The 22418-nt window shown below is 39.4% G+C and overlaps 1 protein-coding gene and 1 long non-coding RNA gene across 2 annotated transcripts; one reads left to right on the plus strand and one right to left on the minus strand.

The window, feature by feature from the left end:
• The first annotated feature begins 6816 nt into the window (after positions 1-6816).
• On the plus strand, positions 6817-7898 carry LOC127150954 (uncharacterized). Its single transcript, XR_007823602.1, has 3 exons — positions 6817-6869; positions 6952-7001; positions 7851-7898. It is a non-coding gene; the product is annotated as an uncharacterized LOC127150954 (long non-coding RNA).
• A 2744-nt stretch (positions 7899-10642) lies between these two features.
• LOC103499330 (ADP-ribosylation factor-like protein 8c) lies at positions 10643-20567 on the minus strand. Its single transcript, XM_008462310.3, has 6 exons — positions 20262-20567; positions 18422-18503; positions 18306-18338; positions 18014-18135; positions 11210-11371; positions 10643-11110 (listed from the first exon to the last, which is right to left on the minus strand). The coding sequence occupies exons 1-6, from the start codon at positions 20297-20299 to the stop codon at positions 10993-10995; spliced, it is 555 nt and encodes a 184-aa protein (XP_008460532.1). The 5' UTR covers positions 20300-20567; the 3' UTR covers positions 10643-10992.
• Positions 20568-22418: the final 1851 nt, after the last annotated feature.

Genomic DNA, 22418 nt, shown 5'->3' on the forward strand with positions numbered 1-22418 from the left:
GGTTAGCTTCATCTATAGGGTAGTATGCCTTACTGATATGTGCATCCTTCGGGAGCACTAGACTGATGTGTGCATCCTTCGGGAGCACTAGACTTATATGTGCATCCTTCGGGGGCACTAGACTGATATGTGCATCCTTCGGGAGCACTAGACTGATATGTGCATCCTTCGGGAGTACTAGACTGATGTGTGCATCCTTTGGGAGCACTAGACTGATATGTGCATCCTTCGGGAGCACTAGACTGATATGTGCGTTCTACGGAACCACTAGACTGTTATGTAGGGTATCCCCGAATAGGAAGTTAACTGTTGTCCCCTAACGGGCCCAGTAGTGGGTTCCTTACTGGGTATGTTTATACTCACCCCTTTTCTCTTCTTTAACTTTTCAGGTAAGGGCACAGCGAGGGGCAGACCGACGAGAGGCAGGAAGGACGCGTGAAGGCCATATGGACGCGTCTGGTTTTCTTATCGCTTCCGCTATGTATTTTGTCAGAATATTTGACTTGTGGTTTTGAACTGATAACTTGAGTTTTTATTTGAGACTTTTATGATTGATTTAAAATAGGGCCCGAAACTGTCTTTTTGTAATGTTTCTAATGCTTTTAATGAATCGTAACTGGTCTGTTTTAAATTTTATGCTGAATGGTCGAGTTTTGGTATTTGGTAGTGACCTCAGCTTAGTCCGGAAAGTTGGGTCGTTACAGTTGGTATCAGAGCCTAAGTTTTAGGTTCTGTAGACTGGCTTATAATGTGAGTCTGTGTTTTGTGTCCTTATGGCTGAAACGATCCTTGCCACTCGTCAGGTACGCTCCCATGAAAGTATATGTATAACTCTACATGCATTACCTTACCTAAGTTAAACTGCAAATTCAATTACCATTTATGACTAAAGGGATCGTTGGTGGTTGTTAGGGAAATGCCGCCAAGGAGAGGTGCACGTAGGGGTGGCCGAGGAGGCCGAGGAAGGGGAGCAGGACGCGTTCAACCTGAGGTGCAGCTTGTAGCCCAAGCCCCTGACCCGGCTGCGCCAGTTACTCATGCGGACCTAGCCGCCATGGAGCAGAGGTTTAGAGATTTGATTATGCAGATGCGGGAGCAGCAAAAGCCTGCCTCGCCAACTCCGGCGCCAGCTCCAGCGCCAGCTCCTGCTCCAGCTCCTGCTCCAGCTCCGGCTCCAGTACCAGTTGCGCCCCTGTTTGTGCCGGATCAGTTGTCAGCAGAGGCTAAGCACCTGAGGAATTTCAGGAAGTATAATCCCACGACGTTCGATGGGTCTTTGGAGGACCCCACCAGGGCTCAGATGTGGTTATCGTCCTTGGAGACCATATTCCGTTACATGAAATGCCCTGAGGATCAGAAAGTTCAATGTGCTGTTTTTATGTTGACTGACAGAGGTACTGCATGGTGGGAGACTACAGAGAGAATGCTAGGTGGTGATGTGAGTCAGATCACGTGGCAGCAGTTTAAGGAGAGTTTCTATGCGAAATTCTTCTCTGCTAGTTTGAGAGACGCCAAGCGGCAGGAGTTCCTGAACTTAGAGCAGGATGACATGACAGTGGAGCAGTATGATGCGGAGTTTGACATGTTGTCCCGCTTCGCCCCCGAGATGATAGCGACCGAGGCGGCCAGAGCTGATAAGTTTGTTAGAGGCCTCCGACTGGACATTCAGGGTTTGGTCCGAGCTTTCCGACCCGCTTCTCATGCCGATGCACTGCGCCTGGCAGTGGATCTCAGTTTACAGGAGAGGGCTAACTCGTCTAAGACCGCTGGTAGAGGTTCGACATCGGGACAGAAGAGGAAGGCTGAGCAGCAGCCTGTTCCAGTGCCACAGCGGAATTTCAGATCAGGTGGTGAGTTTCGCCGCTTCCAGCAGAAACCTTTTGAGGCAGGGGAGGCTGCCAGAGGGAAGCCGTTGTGTACCACTTGTGGGAAGCACCATCTGGGCCGTTGCTTATTCAGGACCAGGACTTGCTTTAAGTGCAGGCAAGAGGGTCATACAGCAGATAGATGCCCATTGAGACTCACGGGGAACGCGCAGAATCAGGGAGCAGGTGCTCCACATCAGGGTAGAGTCTTTGCTACCAACAAGACTGAGGCTGAGAAGGCAGGCACAGTAGTGACAGGTACGCTCCCAGTGTTGGGGCATTACGCCTTAGTTTTGTTTGATTCGGGTTCGTCACATTCTTTTATCTCTTCCGCATTTGTGTTGCATGCCCGCTTAGAGGTAGAGCCCTTACACCATGTTCTATCAGTATCTACTCCTTCCGGGGAATGTATGTTGTCGAAGGAAAAGGTGAAAGCATGCCAGATTGAGATAGCAGGCCATGTGATTGAAGTAACGCTGATAGTCCTGGATATGCTGGACTTTGATGTAATCCTGGGTATGGATTGGTTGGCCGCTAACCACGCCAGCATAGATTGTTCACGTAAGGAGGTAACGTTTAACCCTCCCTCGATGGCCAGTTTTAAATTTAAGGGAGGAGGGTCAAAGTCGTTGCCTCAGGTAATCTCAGCCATCAGGGCCAGTAAACTGCTCAGTCAGGGTACTTGGGGTATCTTAGCGTGCGTGGTGGATACTAGAGAGGTCGATGTATCCCTGTCGTCGGAACCGGTGGTGAGGGACTATCCGGATGTCTTTCCTGAAGAACTTCCGGGGTTACCTCCGCACAGAGAGGTTGAGTTTGCCATAGAGTTGGAGCCGGGCACGGTTCCTATATCCAGAGCCCCTTACAGAATGGCCCTCGCAGAACTGAAAGAACTGAAGGTACAGTTACAGGAATTGCTTGATAAGGGATTCATTCGACCGAGCGTGTCACCTTGGGGTGCGCCGGTTTTATTTGTTAAGAAGAAGGATGGATCGATGCGTCTATGCATTGACTATAGGGAGTTGAACAAGGTAACCGTAAAGAACAGATATCCCTTGCCCAGGATTGACGATCTATTCGACCAGTTACAGGGAGCCACAGTGTTCTCTAAGATTGATCTTCGATCGGGATACCATCAGCTGAGGATTAAGGATGAGGATGTATCGAAGACAGCATTTCGTTCCAGGTATGGACACTACGAGTTTATTGTGATGTCTTTTGGTTTGACGAATGCTCCGGCAGTGTTTATGGACTTGATGAACAGAGTGTTTAGGGAGTTCCTAGATACTTTTGTGATCGTGTTTATCGACGATATCTTGATATACTCCAAGACGGAGGCCAAACATGAGGAGCATTTACGTATGGTTTTGCAAACACTTCGGGATAATAAGTTGTATGCAAAGTTCTCGAAATGCGAGTTTTGGCTGAAGCAGGTGTCCTTTCTGGGTCACGTGGTTTCTAAGGCTGGGGTCTCTGTGGATCCAGCTAAGATAGAGGCAGTCACCGGTTGGACCCGACCTTCCACTGTCAGTGAGGTTCGTAGCTTTCTGGGTTTAGCAGGTTATTATCGACGGTTTGTGGAGAACTTTTCTCGTATAGCTACTCCTCTCACTCAGTTGACCAGGAAGGGAGCTCCTTTTGTTTGGAGCAAGGCATGTGAGGACAGTTTCCAGAACCTTAAACAGAAGCTAGTTACCGCACCGGTTCTTACTGTACCTGATGGTTCTGGCAGTTTTGTGATTTATAGTGATGCTTCCAAGAAGGGTTTGGGTTGTGTTTTGATGCAGCAGGGTAAGGTGGTCGCTTATGCGTCCCGTCAGTTGAAGAGTCATGAGCAGAACTACCCTACACATGATCTAGAGTTGGCAGCAGTGGTTTTTGCTTTGAAAATATGGAGGCATTATTTATATGGTGAAAAGATACAGATATTCACAGATCATAAGAGCTTGAAATACTTCTTTACTCAGAAAGAATTGAATATGAGACAGCGAAGGTGGCTTGAGTTAGTGAAGGATTACGATTGTGAGATACTGTATCATCCAGGCAAGGCAAATGTGGTAGCTGATGCTCTTAGTAGAAAGGTATCACATTCGGCAGCACTTATTACCCGACAGGCCCCATTGGATCGGGATCTCGAGCGGGCTGAGATTGCAGTGTCAGTGGGGGCAGTTACTATGCAGTTAGCCCAGTTGACGGTACAGCCGACTTTGAGGCAAAGGATCATTGATGCTCAGAGTAACGATCCTTATCTGGTTGAGAAACGTGGCCTAGCAGAGGCAGGGCAAGCGGTTGAGTTCTCATTATCCTCTGATGGTGGACTTTTGTTCGAGAGACGCCTCTGTGTGCCGTCAGATAGTGCGGTTAAGACAGAATTATTATCTGAGGCTCACAGTTCCCCATTTTCCATGCACCCAGGTAGTACGAAGATGTATCAGGACCTGAAGCGGGTTTATTGGTGGCGTAACATGAAGAGGGAAGTAGCAGAATTTGTTAGTAGATGCTTGGTGTGTCAACAGGTTAAGGCACCAAGGCAGAAGCCAGCGGGTTTATTACAACCCTTGAGCATACCGGAATGGAAGTGGGAAAACGTGTCCATGGATTTCATTACAGGGCTGCCGAGAACTCTGAGGGGTTTTACAGTGATTTGGGTTGTGGTGGACAGACTTACTAAATCAGCGCACTTCGTTCCGGGTAAATCCACCTATACTGCTAGTAAGTGGGCACAGTTGTACATGTCTGAGATAGTGAGATTGCATGGAGTGCCAGTGTCGATCGTTTCTGATAGAGATGCCCGTTTCACTTCCAAATTCTGGAAGGGTTTGCAGACTGCTATGGGCACGAGGTTAGACTTTAGTACAGCTTTCCATCCACAGACTGACGGTCAGACTGAGCGTCTGAACCAAGTTTTAGAGGATATGTTGCGAGCGTGTGCATTGGAATTTCCAGGTAGCTGGGACTCCCACTTACATTTGATGGAATTTACTTATAATAACAGTTATCAGGCTACTATTGGCATGACACCATTTGAGGCCTTGTACGGCAAATGTTGTAGATCCCCGGTTTGCTGGGGTGAGGTGGGTGAGCAGAGATTGATGGGCCCTGAGTTAGTTCAGTCTACCAACGAAGCGATACAGAAGATTAGATCACGTATGCATACCGCTCAGAGTAGACAGAAGAGTTATGCAGATGTGAGGCGGAAGGATCTTGAATTTGAGGTAGGGGACAAGGTGTTCTTAAAAGTAGCACCTATGAGAGGTGTTTTACGATTTGAAAGGAGGGGAAAGCTGAGTCCCCGTTTTGTTGGGCCGTTTGAGATTCTGGAGCGGATTGGCCCTGTAGCTTATCGCTTGGCGTTGCTACCATCACTCTCGACAGTTCACGATGTGTTTCATGTCTCTATGTTGAGGAAGTACGTGCCAGATCCATCCCATGTAGTGGATCACGAGCCACTAGAGATTGATGAAAACTTGAGCTATACTGAACAACCTATTGAGGTGCTTGCTAGAGAGGTGAAAACGTTGAGGAATAAAGAAATCCCTCTGGTTAAAGTCTTATGGCGGAATCACCGGGTAGAAGAGGCTACGTGGGAGCGTGAAGATGACATGAGGTCCCGTTATCCCGAACTGTTCGAGGAATAAAACTTTCGAGGACGAAAGTTCCCTAAGGAGGGAAGAATGTAACGCCCCGAAAATTCGAGGTAAAAATTTTCTCGTTTTATGTAAATTATTCGGAAATCTAAAATGTTGGTGTAAGTTGATATAATAATAATATAATATTAATTATATTATTATTATTAATATTTATTTTATTTATTATAATATTAATATTATAATTATTATTATTATTTAATATTATAGTAATATTATTATTTTAAAACAATAAACCTTATTATTACATAATATTAATTTATTTTTATTTAATATTAATATTATTATATATTATTATTTTACTTTATATTATTATTATTAATATTATATAAGTATTAAGAGTTATATATATATATATATATATATATATATATATATATAATTATTTTTAAACCTAACCCTAAACCACGCGACACAGACCCCCCCCTCCATTTTTTCCTTCGTTTTTTTCCTTCTTCCCCGCGCGCCGCCTCGTTTCTTCCTCTTCATTCTCTTCTCCTTCCGACCGTGTCCGCCACCACCTCTCTTCCATCCTCTCCGTCTCCGTCCTCTGTCCCTATCTCCATCTTCGTCGGCGTTCTTAGCTTCGCCGGACGTTCGCCGCAGCCACCATCTGCAAGTCGCGCCGCCTGCCGTCCACCTACAGCCGACGTTTCTCCCTCTCTCTCTCTTCGTTTCTGCCACCGCCGGCATCCTCTCCGTTCTCATCTCGTGTTTCCGACGCCGACAGAACACAGAGGGGAGCGCCGTCGTCGCTGGAAGGGGGAAGGAATACACGAGCCGTGAAGTGAAGCCGACCCGAGGACCCATTTCCAAGCTGACCCGACCCGAGACCATTTCCAGCCGAGCCGCGAGCCGCAAGCAAATCCAGCCGAGCCGAGTAGCGATTCGAGCCAAGCCGCGAGCCGCGAGCCGAGGCAAGCCGAAGACCAAGCCGAGTCAAGCCGCGAGCCGAGCCGCGAGCCGAGACAAGCCGAAGACCGAGCCGAGCCGAGTTGAGCCGAGCCGAGCCGAGGCCAAGCCGAGCCGAGCCGAGTTGAGCCGAGTTGTGAGCCGAGGCCAAGCCGAGCCGAGCCGAGAGTGAGCCGAGCCGTGAGCCGAGGCCAAGCCGAGCCGAGCCGAGAGTGAGCCGAGCCGAGTCGAGCCACCTAAGCCTTCCTCCCTCCACTTCGGGTCACGGTGAGTCTTCGGTAAGGATTGTTTTGATGAATTCCCTAATGTTACCACATCCGATTCGAGTTTGAATGTTGGAATAAGATATGACCCTACTTTTCTCCCTTGAAGGTAGTAAGGAGTTGACGCTTAAGTTCTCGGATCTCGCGGCAGGCTTGTTTGGAGATAGCTTTCCTTTCCTTGGGTAAGTCAACGGGTGTCGTTTCGGACCTTTTAAAACGACTTCTACTAGAGTCATCAACTAAAACCTTTGTGTTTTCGTTTAGGTTAATCCGTTGAGCGTGGATTCGATCGAGGGACATAACCGAGTATTCAGGTAAGGGTTTTCCTACTACTGGACCTCGGATCGAGGCTGAAAACGTAGTAATCCACAGGGGATTACACGTTAGTGACTGTACTGAATAACTGTATGTGTGTTGACTGTTAAGCACTGTTATTATATTTTGTCTGATGTAAAGGTACAGTGACTGCTAATTGTAGATTGGGACTTTATGTTGATGGACCTTGAAGTTACGGTTCAGTATGTAGTAATCATTGGTCTGGATGTTGATCATGGAGTTTGGACGGGGAAGGACAGTGAGTCCGGTTTTGGTTGGTTAGTTGATTGGGGTCTAGGGTTTTCCCTAATGGTGTGCGAACTGGTGATGCGTATAGCAACTGAAGGTGCAGTTATTTAAACCTTCACTATCTGACTGACAAGCCTATTGCGGAATTGTAATATGAATGCCGTTGGGGTGTGACTGTTGTAGACGGTTTAGTGTGGACTGAGGGGTAACGGTTAGCTTCATCTATGGGGTAGTATGCCTTACTGATATGTGCATCCTTCGGGAGCACTAGACTGATGTGTGCATCCTTCGGGAGCACTAGACTGATATGTGCATCCTTCGGGGGCACTAGACTGATATGTGCATCCTTCGGGAGCACTAGACTGATATGTGCATCCTTCGGGAGCACTAGACTGATGTGTGCATCCTTGGGGAGCACTAGACTGATATGTGCATCCTTCGGGAGCACTAGACTGATATGTGCGTTCTACGGAACCACTAGACTGTTATGTAGGGTATCCCCGAATAGGAAGTTAACTGTTGTCCCCTAACGGGCCCAGTAGTGGGTCCCTTACTGGGTATGTTTATACTCACCCCTTTTCTCTTCTTTAACTTTTCAGGTAAGGGCACAGCGAGGGGCAGACCGACGGGAGGCAGGAAGGACGCGTGAAGGCCATATGGACGCGTCTGGTTTTCTTATCGCTTCCGCTATGTATTTTATCAGAATATTTGACTTGTGGTTTTGAACTGATAACTTGAGTTTTTATTTGAGACTTTTATGATTGATTTAAAATAGGGCCCGAAACTGTCTTTTTGTAATGTTTCTAATGCTTTTAATGAATCGTAACTGGTCCGTTTTAAATTTTATGCTGAATGGTCGAGTTTTGGTATTTGGTAGTGACCTCAGCTTAGTCCGGAAAGTTGGGTCGTTACATAAACATTATAACTAAGTTTGACAGAAATTCCCTATGTTTGACCCTAGCTTACCCAGAAAATCTATCGCTTCTCTTACACTTGGACAAGCGACAGGAAAACTTGTACTTAATGAAAATTTGGTAGTTACCGTGGAGGATGGGTACCTTTTATTGCATGATCCTCGCCTAGAGACATAAAAAGCATATTGTATGCGATGATCGTGTCTTATGGAGCGTAGTCGCAGACATAAAACCTTAATGCCACATTAACAAATTTATTATCAAGTCGATGAGAGGTGCGTAAAAAAAATCGTGTATCCTATCGTGTAGGATTACGCTAACGATAGTGTACCCCAATGTGCACCAGTGAGTTTGCCAATAGAAAGATTAAGATGATAAACGCATAGCAAACCTCCTTAAATCTAGCAAGCAATTGTCCACCCTTTATGTCAATGATCATCCAATTATCTAACAAACGCGAGATTTAATTTGGTCGCATTAGCATGCAAGACTTTAGTTGCATTACCAACATCAACATTCATGCATAATAAACCCTTACTTATGATTTAATATAAAATGTATCATAAAAGCTCTATACCTCTTCATCACCTAACCCTTTTTTTTTTCTTTGTACAATACCTCCATGCATTGCAATTTTGTTGTAAACATAGTATCCACCTCAAATACAATAGTTACATGTAAAAATTGTTACATGTAAGTGAAAGTTTTTAAGTTGACATCCCAATTGTGTATTAAAAAATTGAAAAGTATATGTGCAGTTTAACAAAAAAGGAACATACTTTTTAGATAACAAAAGGAAAAAAAATCACAAACACATGGACTTTCTAATTCTAGACTACACAACTCTCAACCTTAAACATAGATTTTCTAATTCTACAAACATATTTAGAAGTTCTATCAAAGACTTAAGACTATGGAACGTCCAAAACACCCCTGACATCCCAAACACCTTTTACTTTGTTTCATAGGAATTGGCATGAGATTTCAATCAGACACTAATTATCCTTGTTTGCTTCACAGACTTTTAGATTTTAAAACTCAGGATATTATCATGCAGAAAATATTAAAATCCACTTGAAACGAGTATTTTAACATCTCCAAACTTTTGAGACTTTTATGCCTGAAAAATTAACGAAGTCTAATTAATTAATAAATCAATTATCGAATATAAATATATTATTTATACTTAATAAATTTTTAAATAATACATCTACTATTGATAATTTATGTTATGTTAACTATATAAAAGTATTTAATATAAAATTCTATAATTAGTTATTAATATTTTAATTAAATTCTTTTTTATTTGTAAACAAATAATTTAATTAATACTTAATGAATAGAATTTTTTTTTCAAAAATATAAAAAACATGAAAATATTTACACCGTATAGAACAAATTTGAAAAAAGAAAAAGCCCACAAGTCCACAATCTCACAGCGTGAAATAAAAAAAATACCCCTTAGTCACACACGCGTGAAAAATCGATTATAAACAATTTTGTACCAGTCTAAACGATTTTGTACTTATCTAAATGATCTAACGCCTTTGTGCCAAGTCTAAATGATCTTATACCTAGTTTAAACAATCTTGTACCTAATCTAGACGATCTTGTACCTGTCTTGTACCCAGTCTAAATGATCTTGTACCTATCTAAACGATCTTGTACCTATCTAAATGATCATGTACCAATCTAAACGATAATGTACCAATCTAAACGATCTTCTACCCTTGTACCTAGTCTAAACGATCTTGTACCTGATTTTTGTATCTAGTCTAAACGATCTTGTACCCAATCTAAACGATTTTGTACGCAGTCTAAACGATATTGTACCTGGTCTAATTGATCTATTAATGATAGTGATCTATCTCTGTCTATCTAGAACTGATCGTCTAGATATTGGAAAACGATCATTTAGATCTTATACTAATATCATTTAGATCTTATACCAAGAAGAAAAAAGAAGAAGAAAGAAATTCTAAAAGAGAAAATGAAGAAATCGCAAACAAGAAGTGGAAATATGAAAAAAAAAAGTAATAATAAGAAGAGGTGAGAATATGAAGAAAAAGAAGTAATAATACGAAGAAATTAATAATAAGAAGTGGAAAAGAATAAATTGTAAAAAAAAAAAAGAAGAAAAAGAAGTGAAGTGAACAAAATGATCTTACAATCTTAAAAAACAACAAAAGCCAAGTTCCAAATTTATGAAGAAAAAATTGAAATTTTATGAACTTTAATTTTTTGTTATAAGCACCTACATTTCTATAAATTAACCTAGTTAATAATATTCATCTAATTGTTACTAGATTACTTCTCTTCCATTCCATTAAATAATTATTTAATTTTGCATCCTACATACAAATTGTTAAATCAAATACATTCTCTTGACTTTCAAACATCAACTATCTTGCATATTCAAACACGGCATTAAAAAATTTAAAAAATGCACTTGCAAAGTTACACTACCGACAACCCACTTCTAATCGATTTCTACTCATTATTTCATTAGGTAACTGATGTTCGATGTCATTTCCAACCATGGGAAATGACTGAAGTGTTCGATGATTTTGATATGATTGGAAAACTATAGTTTAGAGACAAAAACCATAATGACAAAGATTACAGCATAAACTATCTCTCTCTCTTTTTTTTTTTTTTTTTTTTTTTGTTCTTTATAAAGGAAGAACAATATGTTTGAATTACAATATATTTTTAAACAAACAAACAAGAATAGCTAAGCTTTATAAACTTCAAACCCTCTACACATTACAGCTTGCTTTGAACCTTCATCACACTTTAGCAAGAGAAATACAAGGTATAAAACCAATCATCCTGCTGTTTTCGAGTGTTTGATAAGCCAATCGATCACCACATCAATGTTTATTGAATCTTTGCAAGAGATCATGTAGCAACACACCTCTCTGTCACGAATTGTCTCAAGTTCTCTGCAACACGCAACCGAAAAGATTATCATTAAAATAACATTTCAATATGAATGATCACAATAAGGTAACAATATCCTCGATATAATATCCAAGACTCACAACAAATCGACCAATGACTGCTTGGAAAGTGCTTCTGATTTGTCAATTTTGTTGCCCAGCACAAGCAAAGGAATTCCACTTAAAGAAGGTTTTGTTAAGAGCTCATGGAGCTCACTTTTTGATATGGGAACACTGTCTCTATCGGCAGAATCAACTATATACCTGACCTTGCACCCACAATATATATAAGGACAAAGGGTAAACAAATAACAAAGAAACCAAAAAGGAAAAGTATCCAGATTTAGTTATTCGACTTTGATAGTTGTCTGTTTGGTATTTAAACTCTTAAAATTTTCAATGTAACTGAATTTTGATTGTGATTCTATATTGTTTTGTTGTTAACGTGAAAAGAAAATTGATATGATGTGCTTATGAGAGAGATGTTACTTGATCTAATACCAGAACCATAAGTCTGACAAATAACTAGAGGAGGATATCTAGACAGAGAAAATCCCATATACACTATTCTCTTTTGGAAGAGGAATCCTTTTTATAGACTATGGAACCTATTTATACCAAGTTAACTTCCTTTAGCCATTTCTCGGATTCAGATCAGTTAGTATTTAACCAATAAATATATCAAGTCACCAACTGATCAGTTAACAATGTTAACAAAAGATGTCACATAATTACAATTTAAATAGTTCTGTAGTGTTATCACCGTTATCATTGCAAAGGCCCTAAAATAAAACTTCATCAACATGTCAATCCAACTAGTGATGTCAGAAACTGATAGCATACTAGAATATTCGCTCGAGTTACAGGCCTCACAAATTCGAAGAGTTCTATTATTTCTATATTTTTGAATTAGTGTGAACAAAGTTCAAAACAAGAGCCAGTTAGCAGTCCCCTGCAGATTGTATAGCTGCAGAGAACTTTCTTCATGTCGAGTGAAAAAATATGGATTTGTTGGGTGTTGTTTGCTCAACTGTGCTTCTAACCATCAAACAAAATGTGAATAATTCATTCTTCTAACCATAGATACTCAACTTCAAGAGCAAGAGATTAATTCAATAAATACAGGAAAAGGAAGTGAAAAAAGTAACTTGGGATCTCTCAAAACTGGAAAAAATTGATTTTCTTGAATGCAAATGATTAAGCGGTACCATTTTTGAGGTGCAGATAGTACTAATAGGATAAAAGGATGTTGTATTATTGTAAATGAAGAAGACAAGACACAAGACATACGAGAAAAACCCCCTAGTACCATGGTAGAAGCCTTTCTTACAACAATGGGAAAGAGTATATATAGACTAGAATAGGCCCAAACAAACAAGAAAATAAAATTAGGGTACAATAAATTACATGAGGCTATAAACATTCAACTAGCCCCTTATTTCCAACACTCCCCTTCAAGTTAGAGTGTAAATATCAATTAGACCCAACTTGGTAACACAAGAGTCAACCTCTACTTGAGTAATCCATTGATGAGAACCTCAACAGTTTGTTGACTGGACGGAATGCACGAAATACAAATATTGTCATTGTCAAATTTTTCCTTTATAAAATGTCCATCAATCTACACATGTTCCGTTTTGTCATGTTGAACTGGGTTATTGGCTAGGCTTATAGTAGCTTTATTATCACAGAAGAATTTCATAGGTAACTCACGCTAGATCAGATAAAACTTTTTGTTGCCAGATCTCTTCACAAATTCCCAAACTCATAGCTCCAATTCAGCTTCAGCACTTCACTTAGCGACCACACCCTACTTTTTCCTTTTCCAAGTAACAAGATTATCTGACACAAAAATACATTATCCGAAGTGGACTTTCTATCGGTAACTAATCCTGCCTAATCAAAGTCGGTATAAATCTCAATACATTTTCTGTCAATTTTTTAGAACATTAGACTTTTACTTGGAGTAGTTTTCAAATATGTATACGATTCACACCTTTTATGTGTTCTTCACAGGGTGCTGCATAAATTGACTCACAATACTAACGTAGTATGGGATAGATAAATCAACTTTTTCACTAAACGGTGATACTTCTCTTTATTAGCAAGAACTTTTTCAACAAAAATACCCAGTTTCAGATTGAATTCCATAGGGGTATTATCAAGTTTGCATCCAGTCATACATGTTTCTTTCAAGAAGTCAAGAGTATACTTTCTTTGTGAAATTGAGATTCCTTCCCTTGATCTTGCCACCTCCATCCCAAGGAAGTACTTCAAATTCCCTAAATTTTTTATTTCAAACTCGTCGCCCATCTACTTTTTCAGTTTGGTAATCTTAGCAATATCATCTCATAACAAGACAACATCGACGGCATATACAATCAACACAACAATCTTCCCAAATTCAAACCTTTTTGTGAACAATGTGTGATCATCCCTGATAGAAGCCTTGAGATTTAACAAAAGTAGTTAAACTTGTCGAACCACATCCTAGGAGATTGCTTTAGACCATAAAGAGATTTCCGAACCTTACAAACTTGGTCAAACTGAAGTTCAAAACCTACGGGAGGAGTGCTTCCAAATCAAGATTTAGGAAAGCATTCTTTACATCAAATTGATGGAGAAGTCACTCTCCATTGACTGCAACAGACCACAAAACCTAACTATGTTTAACTTTTCCACAGGAGAAAAAGTCTTTGAATAATCTATACTCCATAAGTATGGGAAAACCCTTTTCCAATAAGCCTGGCCTTGAACTTGGCTAAGGTCCCATCTGATTTGTACTTCAGAGTGAACACCCATTTGCATCCCATTGTCTTATACCCTTTAGGAATAGAGTAAAGATCTCATGTCTTATTCTTCTCAAGCACTCCAATTTCTTCCGTGACAATAGTCTTCCACTCAGGACTCTTCATAACTTCATGTATGTACTTTGGAACTATTGCAGCATCGAGACTTGTAGTGAACGGCATGAATGTAGGCGATATATTACTATAAGACATGTAATTACACAGTCCTTCATACAGGACCTAGTATCCTTTCTCGAGACAATAGGCATGTCAATAGAGGGACCAAACTCCCTAGTTTGTTTGAGTCATCCGGGCTAATCTCACCCACCTGTTTTTTTGCTAAAGTTTCTGGCAACCTTATTCTCTTCTGGAGCTATTATATTAGTCTTGTCCTCCTCAACCACATCAACGATATCATCCTCAACGCCCAAGTTATTATTAATAAGTTCAGTAGTACCTTGAGATTCTGTTGGTTCAAATTCATAGACCGGACCTGGCGGAGCAATAGGTTGCACCATCTCCTTTATAAGATTCTTCTTGTAGTAAGTTATCCAAGGGACTTGGTAGAATGGTGTAATGGAGGATGAGTTCAAAACTATCAGTAGGAGCTGTAGGAATCGAGGGAATAGCGTTAACCTCTTCACTCACACTCTTCCTTTGAAGAGGGCTCACAAGAAAAGATGGTTTGTCCTCAAGGAAGGTCACATCCATGGACATGAGATACTTTCGAGAAGGAGGATGGTAACACTTATAACCTCTCTAGTGTAAAGGATCCTCCACGACAACACATGATTGAGCACAAAGAGCAAACTTAGTACGGTTAGGGTCATGATTGTGAATAAAAGCAATGCACTCGAACCCATAGAGAGGAACATCAGGAATGAACCATGTGGTAGGGTAGAACTCCTTTAGACATTCAAGAGGTGTTTGGAGGCGGAGGATGCTAGATGACATTCAATGATAAGATGAGCCACAGTGAGGACTGCATCCCCCATAAGTAGGAGGAAAGAGAAGTAGACAACATGAGAGAGCAAGCAACCTCAAAGAGGTGACGATTTTTCGTTCAACCACCCCATTCTATTGAGGAGTACAAACACATAAACTTTGGTGGACAATCCTTTTAGAGGACAGAGATTCATGAAGGGTATTATTCAGGAACTCACGACCGTTATCGAAAAGCAGATTAGCAATTTTACCATTCAACTATGTCTCACTAGTCCTATAAAATTGTTGAAATATTGATGAGACCTCAAATTTATCAATGAGGAGAAAAACCCATGTCAGATGTGTATAACCATCAATACAGGTCAAAAACCAACATTTCCTCGAAGGATGAGACCTCAAATTTATCAATGAGGAGAAAGACCCATGTCAGATGTGTATAATCATCAATACAGGTCAAAAACCAACATTTCCTCGAAGTAGTAGTGATTCATGAATGCCCTTAAACATCACTATGAATGAAGGTAAAAGGTTGGGTAGGTCTATAGGGCTGAGATGAAAACAAGACTCTATATTGTTTTGCACGAATATACATAATACAAGATAGGGAAGTGGCATACACTTTAGCAAATAAATAGGAAATAAATATCTTATATGTTGAAAATTTGGGTTGCTAAGACGAAAGCCACAACATACAATCTTTCTTCAGAAGTTGAAAAATAAGATGACAATAAACTAATTCTATTACAATCCCTCAATCATGATTGCCAAGGAAATAGATTTCCCATTGTATCGAGCAGTGCCAACCATCTTCCCTGGGCTTAAGTCCCGAAAAGAAACAGTATCAGATGAGAATACAGCTTGACAATATAGATGCCTAATTATCTTACTAATAGACAATAAATTGTAAGATATCTTAAGCACATCGAGCACATTTTGGAAAGTGAGACCATCAAAAGGGGAAATATGACCCTTGCGCAATAAGGACAAAGGACACATATGCAATCCTAACTTTTTCATTGTCAGCTCAGCACTGGTAAAATTTGATATAAAATGTTCGAGGATCCAGGTAAATGCTTTGTAGCACCTAAATCAAGTATCCAGGATTTCTTCCCATCAACGCTAATAAGACTAAATGATTAGGAGTTAGCTGATTGTGCAATGGCTCCAAAATAAGTACTAAGATCACCTTAATTCCCTGCAGGGGTTGAGCCTTGTGAAGTTCCGATAGATTCACTCATAAATGCACTATCAAAATTATGCTTGTCATTTGGCGGACGTTTCTCCACCATTTAGTTGTTGACCATGCAACTTCCAACAGTCGTTTTTCATATGCCAAGGTTTCTTACAATGTTCGCACACTAGGACAGACTTCCCATTTTGCTTTTCACAGTCAAAACTGGAAGACTTCGCATTGAAGGCTGCAGAGTCAGTGTAGGAACAATCATAATGATCATTGCACTTGGGCAATTTCCCTCTAAACAAACCTCATAACACACCTCCATCAATGAGGGGATAGGCCCCTAACCCAGTATACGACCACGAAGTAAGTCGTACTTGGAATTCAAGCCAGCAAGAAAATCATGTACTTAATCAACTTCCTCAATTTTGGAGTACTGAACACCTTCACGAGAGTAGTCCCTGACAATCTCTCGACACAGATCCATCTCTTGCAAAATCAGGGACATTTTGTTAAAATATGAAGTGATATCTATTAAACCACCAATTCACCCAAAAGCTTAAGCTAGTGGTTGAAGGAAAATTTAATTATATATCACTAGCAATATCCATTGTCCCTTGCTTCCACTCGTGAATCTGCTTACACAAAGTATAGAGGCGAGAAGCATGCTACCTCTTTGCGTATAACTTTTGAACTGTATCCTATATGTCTCAAGCAGTAGCTGTATACAACAAAGGTTTCCCAATTTAAGGTTCCATACTATTAATTAACATAAACCGAAGAAGACTCCTCCCCTCTCCAAATTCGCTCTTGAGGGTCTCCTAGTCTAGGCCTTAGTACCTCTCCTATTAAATACCCAAATTTGTGGCACCCCATAAAAGCCATCTTAATGGATTAAGGCCATATGAAATAATTTCAGTCATTCAATTTCTCCCCTCCAATAAACATGTGGAATTTCCTATGGGGTCAGATACCGAGTTCTCCAAATACATCGGTAAGACTAATGGAGTGGCAGAATTCATGGAGGTGGAGTCTAGGTTTGTGGAAGCACCAAAAGCTTCCCCGAGAGCAGCTATTTGTTTCTAAAAATTCATTTGAAGATTCACTAGTTGCTATTGAACCATCGTTGGGGAAATACCTCTTTAACAATTGCAAGTAGATCTGCTTTTGTGGTGGGCAAAAGACTCACCATTTTCCACCTCGAGATAATTGTCAATAGTCGGATTAAAGATATTCTTCGGTCTGGTCGAAATGAAGGTGTGGTTGGCGGCGGCTGAGAGATAGCCATGCAGTGGGAAGTTACTGGCTACTAAAGGCCGATTGATAAAAAGGGAAGGTCGATCGGCTAGACTACCGACACTGGAGAGGTCCACGTGGCGAAGGAAGGATAGAGGCGTAAGGGTCTATGGGTAGCGTGGGCGATGGAAGAGGGCACTGAGGTATTGGTCGACAGCGACTTAAATAACGTTGGCAACTCTGGCCAAAGATCCAGAGGCAGCAGTACTGATAACATCATCAACGGTCATGGACTCCATGATAGGGTTTTCCATCCATTGATTTTCATCAATCACAGCTAGAGTTATTCGTTGCCACCATGCTCTCATACCATATTGAAAAGGAAGAATACGAAACACTAGGTATACGTGGAAAACCCTAGTTAGGGACAAAAAACCACGATAGAAGTCTTTCTTATTGTTTTCAAATAATGCAAAAGTTACAAGGGAAAGAATATATGCTACAATAAGCCCTAACACACAAGAAAATAAAACTAGGATATAGTAAATTACAAAAATACCCTTGAGAAACATTCAACTAGCCCCTTATTTCCAAGGGGGCATATCCAGATGCAGTGAATTATATGTTTGTTGTTCAAATTTTGATGAGTTCACGTGTTTAAACAAAAAAAAAAAAAATAATCAGCCATGTAGTAAGCAAAAGTAACAAACATAGCTCAAAATGGAACGAGAAAAAGGATTAGAGACTTGGGATATTTACACAATTGCAGTCACACCACGGCAATATCTCTCCCACATTGTACGGAATCTCCTCTGCCCTCCAAGGTCCCAAAGTTTTATTGTTACATTGCCCTTTGTAACTTTTCGCATGTTAAACCCAACCTGGTAATCAGAATATGAAATGAAGATCATAAGATATATTCAGTAGAATATGACCTTACTTGAACAGGATATTCTGTAGGTTGTACGTCTCTATCATTGAGTTCTAAGGAGACAAGATACATTCAGTTGAATGAGTGTCGACAGCAAACTTGATAGGAAAACATACTCACAGTTGGAATCATATCCTCACTGTAGCCCCCCGTCTGCAAAATTTGAAAGCCATCAGGGAACAAGAAGGCTATTCTCATACACAAAGAAACAGATGTGAAAATTTGCATTTTCTTACAGCAATAGAATTGACAAGAGATGTTTTCCCAGCATTCTGGAGTCCTACAAGTGAGAGCTCCATTTCCTGTTTGAAGAACAGGCTGAAAAACAAGCACTCAGGATGGTTAACTTGAAAAGAATTTCTAGAAATCTCAAGTAGTAGCAAGAAACAGCTTACTTCAGATGGTCAACAATGTTAGGCATATGAAAAACTGAAATACCATGCATTAATGGTTCCTCCATTTCTTTGAAACATTTTTTTATGAATGAACTAAAAGGTTAATTTAAGTAGCAACAGGCAATTCATGATTCTTCAGAGCTAGCAAACTAAAGATCAAACCAGAGACGAGAGGACTTCTGTTTCTTCACAAGAAAGTTAAAACAATAAAGCCGTGGTAATGGAAGGTAGAATAACATGATGACTTCGCTAAAACTTGGGATTCCATTACAAAACTAAAAGGCAATAACAGTGGAAAGGGCACTTGAGAAGTATGGAAAAGAAAACAAAATATGCACATAAAAAATTAAGCTATAAAACCCACAAACATATAAAAGTTGGGATCCAAGGCAGAAAACAACCAAAAATAATTGTAATGATTGCATTCCGTTGTTCTTCAAGATCACATGCAAAATAAGATCCTTGCTAGAGAACATCCGCCTACAACAACATACTCAAATGTGTCTTCAACATTATAATTTTAGGGGGTATCTAAGAATGGTTTCAATCGGTGCGGAAAGACTCTCAATATTATGGCCAGCCTCAAGGAAGAAAGGTTTAGCCAGTATTTTCTGCGCCTAAATCCAACCTACCAACCTCCACGGAAATTAAATGAGTTCAGTACTTGTTCTGTTATTATTTGTGTTGTTCTGATGTGGTAGTATTAATATCAGATATTCTTTATGTTGTGAGTGGTTGGCCTGTTGACCTAAATAATGATGTACACGGACTACGCTCGGGCTACCATCACAAGGGATGCTAGAGTTTTGATTGAAGAGTTCCTACTCCAATTAAAACTTTGGCGCCAAGGGCTCTTTGTTTGTGGGGATGAGTGCTCTGTAATGGTTTCTTTGGAAGAGAAATATTGGAGTTTTCAGACGTGTCGAGAGACCCTAGTGAGATTTCATGTTTCTATCTGGGGTTCAATTTCAATGGATTTTTGTAATTACTCTATAGACACCATTCTACTTGGTTGGAACCCCCAATCTTTAGTGGGATTTTCGTAGGCTTGACTTTTTGTATGCCCTTATATTTTCTCTTTTTTCAATGAACCTAGTTGTTAAAAAAATGAAATTTTGAATGATTCGAGAGTCAATTCTACTTTGTTCTTTCTTTTGACATTTTTAAAAAAATAAAAAATAAAAAATAAAAAAGGTAGTATTGGCATTAGAAACTTAAACCTACAAGCAATCTGAACTTCAGAGTGATATCAGTGACATCACAAAAACATGGCGACAAGTATAAGATCCGTAAGGGACTCAGTTGGCCAATTTTAACAAACAAATCTATAAACCTTGAACGGCCGGTGCGCTCAACTCCAATGATTGAGTATCCAAACTTCAAATTAACATAATAATTCTCAATTGAAGGGCCAAGGAACACCATAATATTGAATTTCTAATGAAACTTCACTATAGATGAATGTCAAACAAGAGGTCCATTTTCGAATTTAAAATTAAAACGCAGCTTTCCCTACTCACCGACAATTTCTTCGTTCAACAAACTAATACCAACTAATCCCAAATAACTAAGTAAAACTATTTCTAATTTTTTCTCTGCCACCAAACAAACAGGATCAATAAATAATATAAAATCCCACAATTCAAGAACAAGAAAATTTTGGGGAAAGACAAAATCGTACCTCCTGAGCCAATTAAGGATGGAATCGAAGAAACCCATTTCCAGAAATGAATGAATGGAAGTGTGAAGAACTCTTGATTACTGATCAACAAAAGGAGCTGAAAGAATGGAAATTCTGGAAGTATATTAAGAAGAAGAAGAAATGTTCATAGACGAAAAGGATGAGTAACGGAGAAGAAGAGACAGAAACTTGAGCGACCCATTCTTCAAGGTAAACCTCGATAGCCAAAATGTTCTATCCGTGTACTGTCCGCTTGTCCAAAGGTGAGGATCCAAAACGACACATTTTACAACGATTAAATTATAAATAACATGCGGTCCAATTGCATTTCAGATACTTTCTATTAGGTGATGTTTAATTTAATTTAAGTATAAGAACCTTTTGTTTTTGTTTTGAGCACAAATTTAAGTATATGATTTGGTTGTTGTTTCAAGGAAAAAAAACATTTGTTTTGGTTTTATTGTTGAGTAAAATAGCAACGAAAACCTTTTTACTTTTTAGTTTTTTAAAAGGGTAAATATTTAAATTACTATATAACAACGTTTTGAGTCACAAACAAGATAAACTATGATAAATCTTCAACTTGAAGCCACGAACTGTGATAATAGCTTGTGGCAAGTCTCACCTATGAGAAGAAAACATCGATCATACCTCATGTACAATAGACATCGTCTCTTCAGTAATAAAACTATGACAAATTATATGACAAGTCATGTTAATATCTAAATTTAGATAGACAAAGTGGTCTGATTTTCACATGACAACAACGACAAATTTTTATTTCAAGAGAAGAACATAGCTCCTAAAATAACAAAAAAGAAAAGAATTGCTAACCAATGTGGTGTAGGTGATCGATGGAATTTGTCACCTAATTTTGAACCCAATAAATTAACCGCTTCTACCTAATTTACCACGAGTCAAACTTATGGACCCTTCAAACTTCTCTATTAAAGTGCTTATAGCTATGAGGTAATTGGGGGATTTCATATTGATTTGGTGCAAGAAAATAAAAAGACACGATATTCCAAACAAAAGAAAAGAGGAATACATCTCAAAGACATGAGGTTGAGAGGACCCCTCCCAAACGACTAATACAAAAGCAATTTCCAAATGTCAAAACTCATCTAAAAGTTGTAATTACAAAAGAATTTATTGTAATTCATACACCACCAATAGGCTGTATGTTGAACAAAAGCCCGAAAAGAAGCAAACTTATCTTAAAAAAATCTACTATTTCTTTCTCCCAAAGGTACCACAAAAGAGATTGAGAGGCATACGACTACAAAACCTTTCCTCTTCTGCTAAAAGGATTGCTATCAATACCCTAAAAAAAAACCATTCCTCCAATTTGTAAAGGATACAACAATTCAGCCCAAAATATTTTTGAACAAGTTTGGCCAACCTTTATAGGCAAAATCACAAGGTAAAAACAAAGGTGGTCCAAAGACTTTTAGAGCTCATTTGAGATAAAGATATCTCCTGGACTATAATAACCACCGCTTGCTAAAGTAAATACTATTTAAAAGTCTCTAATTAACCCCAGTAAACACTATTTCAAAACTCTCAATTTGCTACCGTATTTGTTATTTGTTATGGTTTTTACTATTTTTAACTTTCATCATTTTCTTTATTTTTTTTGCTATAGTGTTTACTATTTTCTTATCAAATTAAAATAGTCTATGCACCAAACACATACTATTATAACTCAAAACAAAATTATGTATGTCCCAAATATAAACTATTCTACTCAAACTATAATAATTTAAGAATATAATAAGTTCTTCTTGCTCCAAACATATCCCCTTAATATTTCAAGCAAAGATAACATATGAAAGGAGATAAATAGGGTCTTTTTAAGTTTTCGCTTAACTTCTATAACCAAGAGAACAAAGAAAGAATCTGACTTGTTTTTTTGGGAATCTTCTGCTTCCAAACAAGATTAACCAATGGGAAGGTTGTGTTAGAAGGCTACTTAATAATTCTTATGAAAGTAGCTTTAGTAGTAAACTCCCTAGGGCATCTACCTTTCATTTAAGTATACCCCTATTCCCCTATGGTATCCAAGAGTGAAGAAAATGAAGAAGCTTACCCATGTCTCCAATTTCTCTATCAAAGATGTTCCTTCGAAGACACATTCCATGGTTGATTTGAGTAATA

Source organism: Cucumis melo, chromosome 9 (genome assembly GCF_025177605.1).
Source record: "Cucumis melo cultivar AY chromosome 9, USDA_Cmelo_AY_1.0, whole genome shotgun sequence".
Classification (NCBI taxonomy): Eukaryota; Viridiplantae; Streptophyta; class Magnoliopsida; order Cucurbitales; family Cucurbitaceae; genus Cucumis; species Cucumis melo.

What these genes read in the sequence shown, in the direction of transcription:
- LOC103499330 (XM_008462310.3), bottom strand. Translation starts at nt 20,299, where the DNA reads ATGGGTTTCTTCGATTCCATCCTTAATTGGCTCAGGAG. An exon ending in CTCTTGTCAATTCTATTGCT is followed by an intron (nt 18,339 to 18,421) that starts GTAAGAAAATGC and finishes CAAATTTTGCAG; the next exon opens with ACGGGGGGCTACAGTGAGGA. An exon ending in CGTGGTGTGACTGCAATTGT is followed by an intron (nt 11,372 to 18,013) that starts GTAAATATCCCA and finishes GTGCAAGGTCAG; the next exon opens with GTATATAGTTGATTCTGCCG.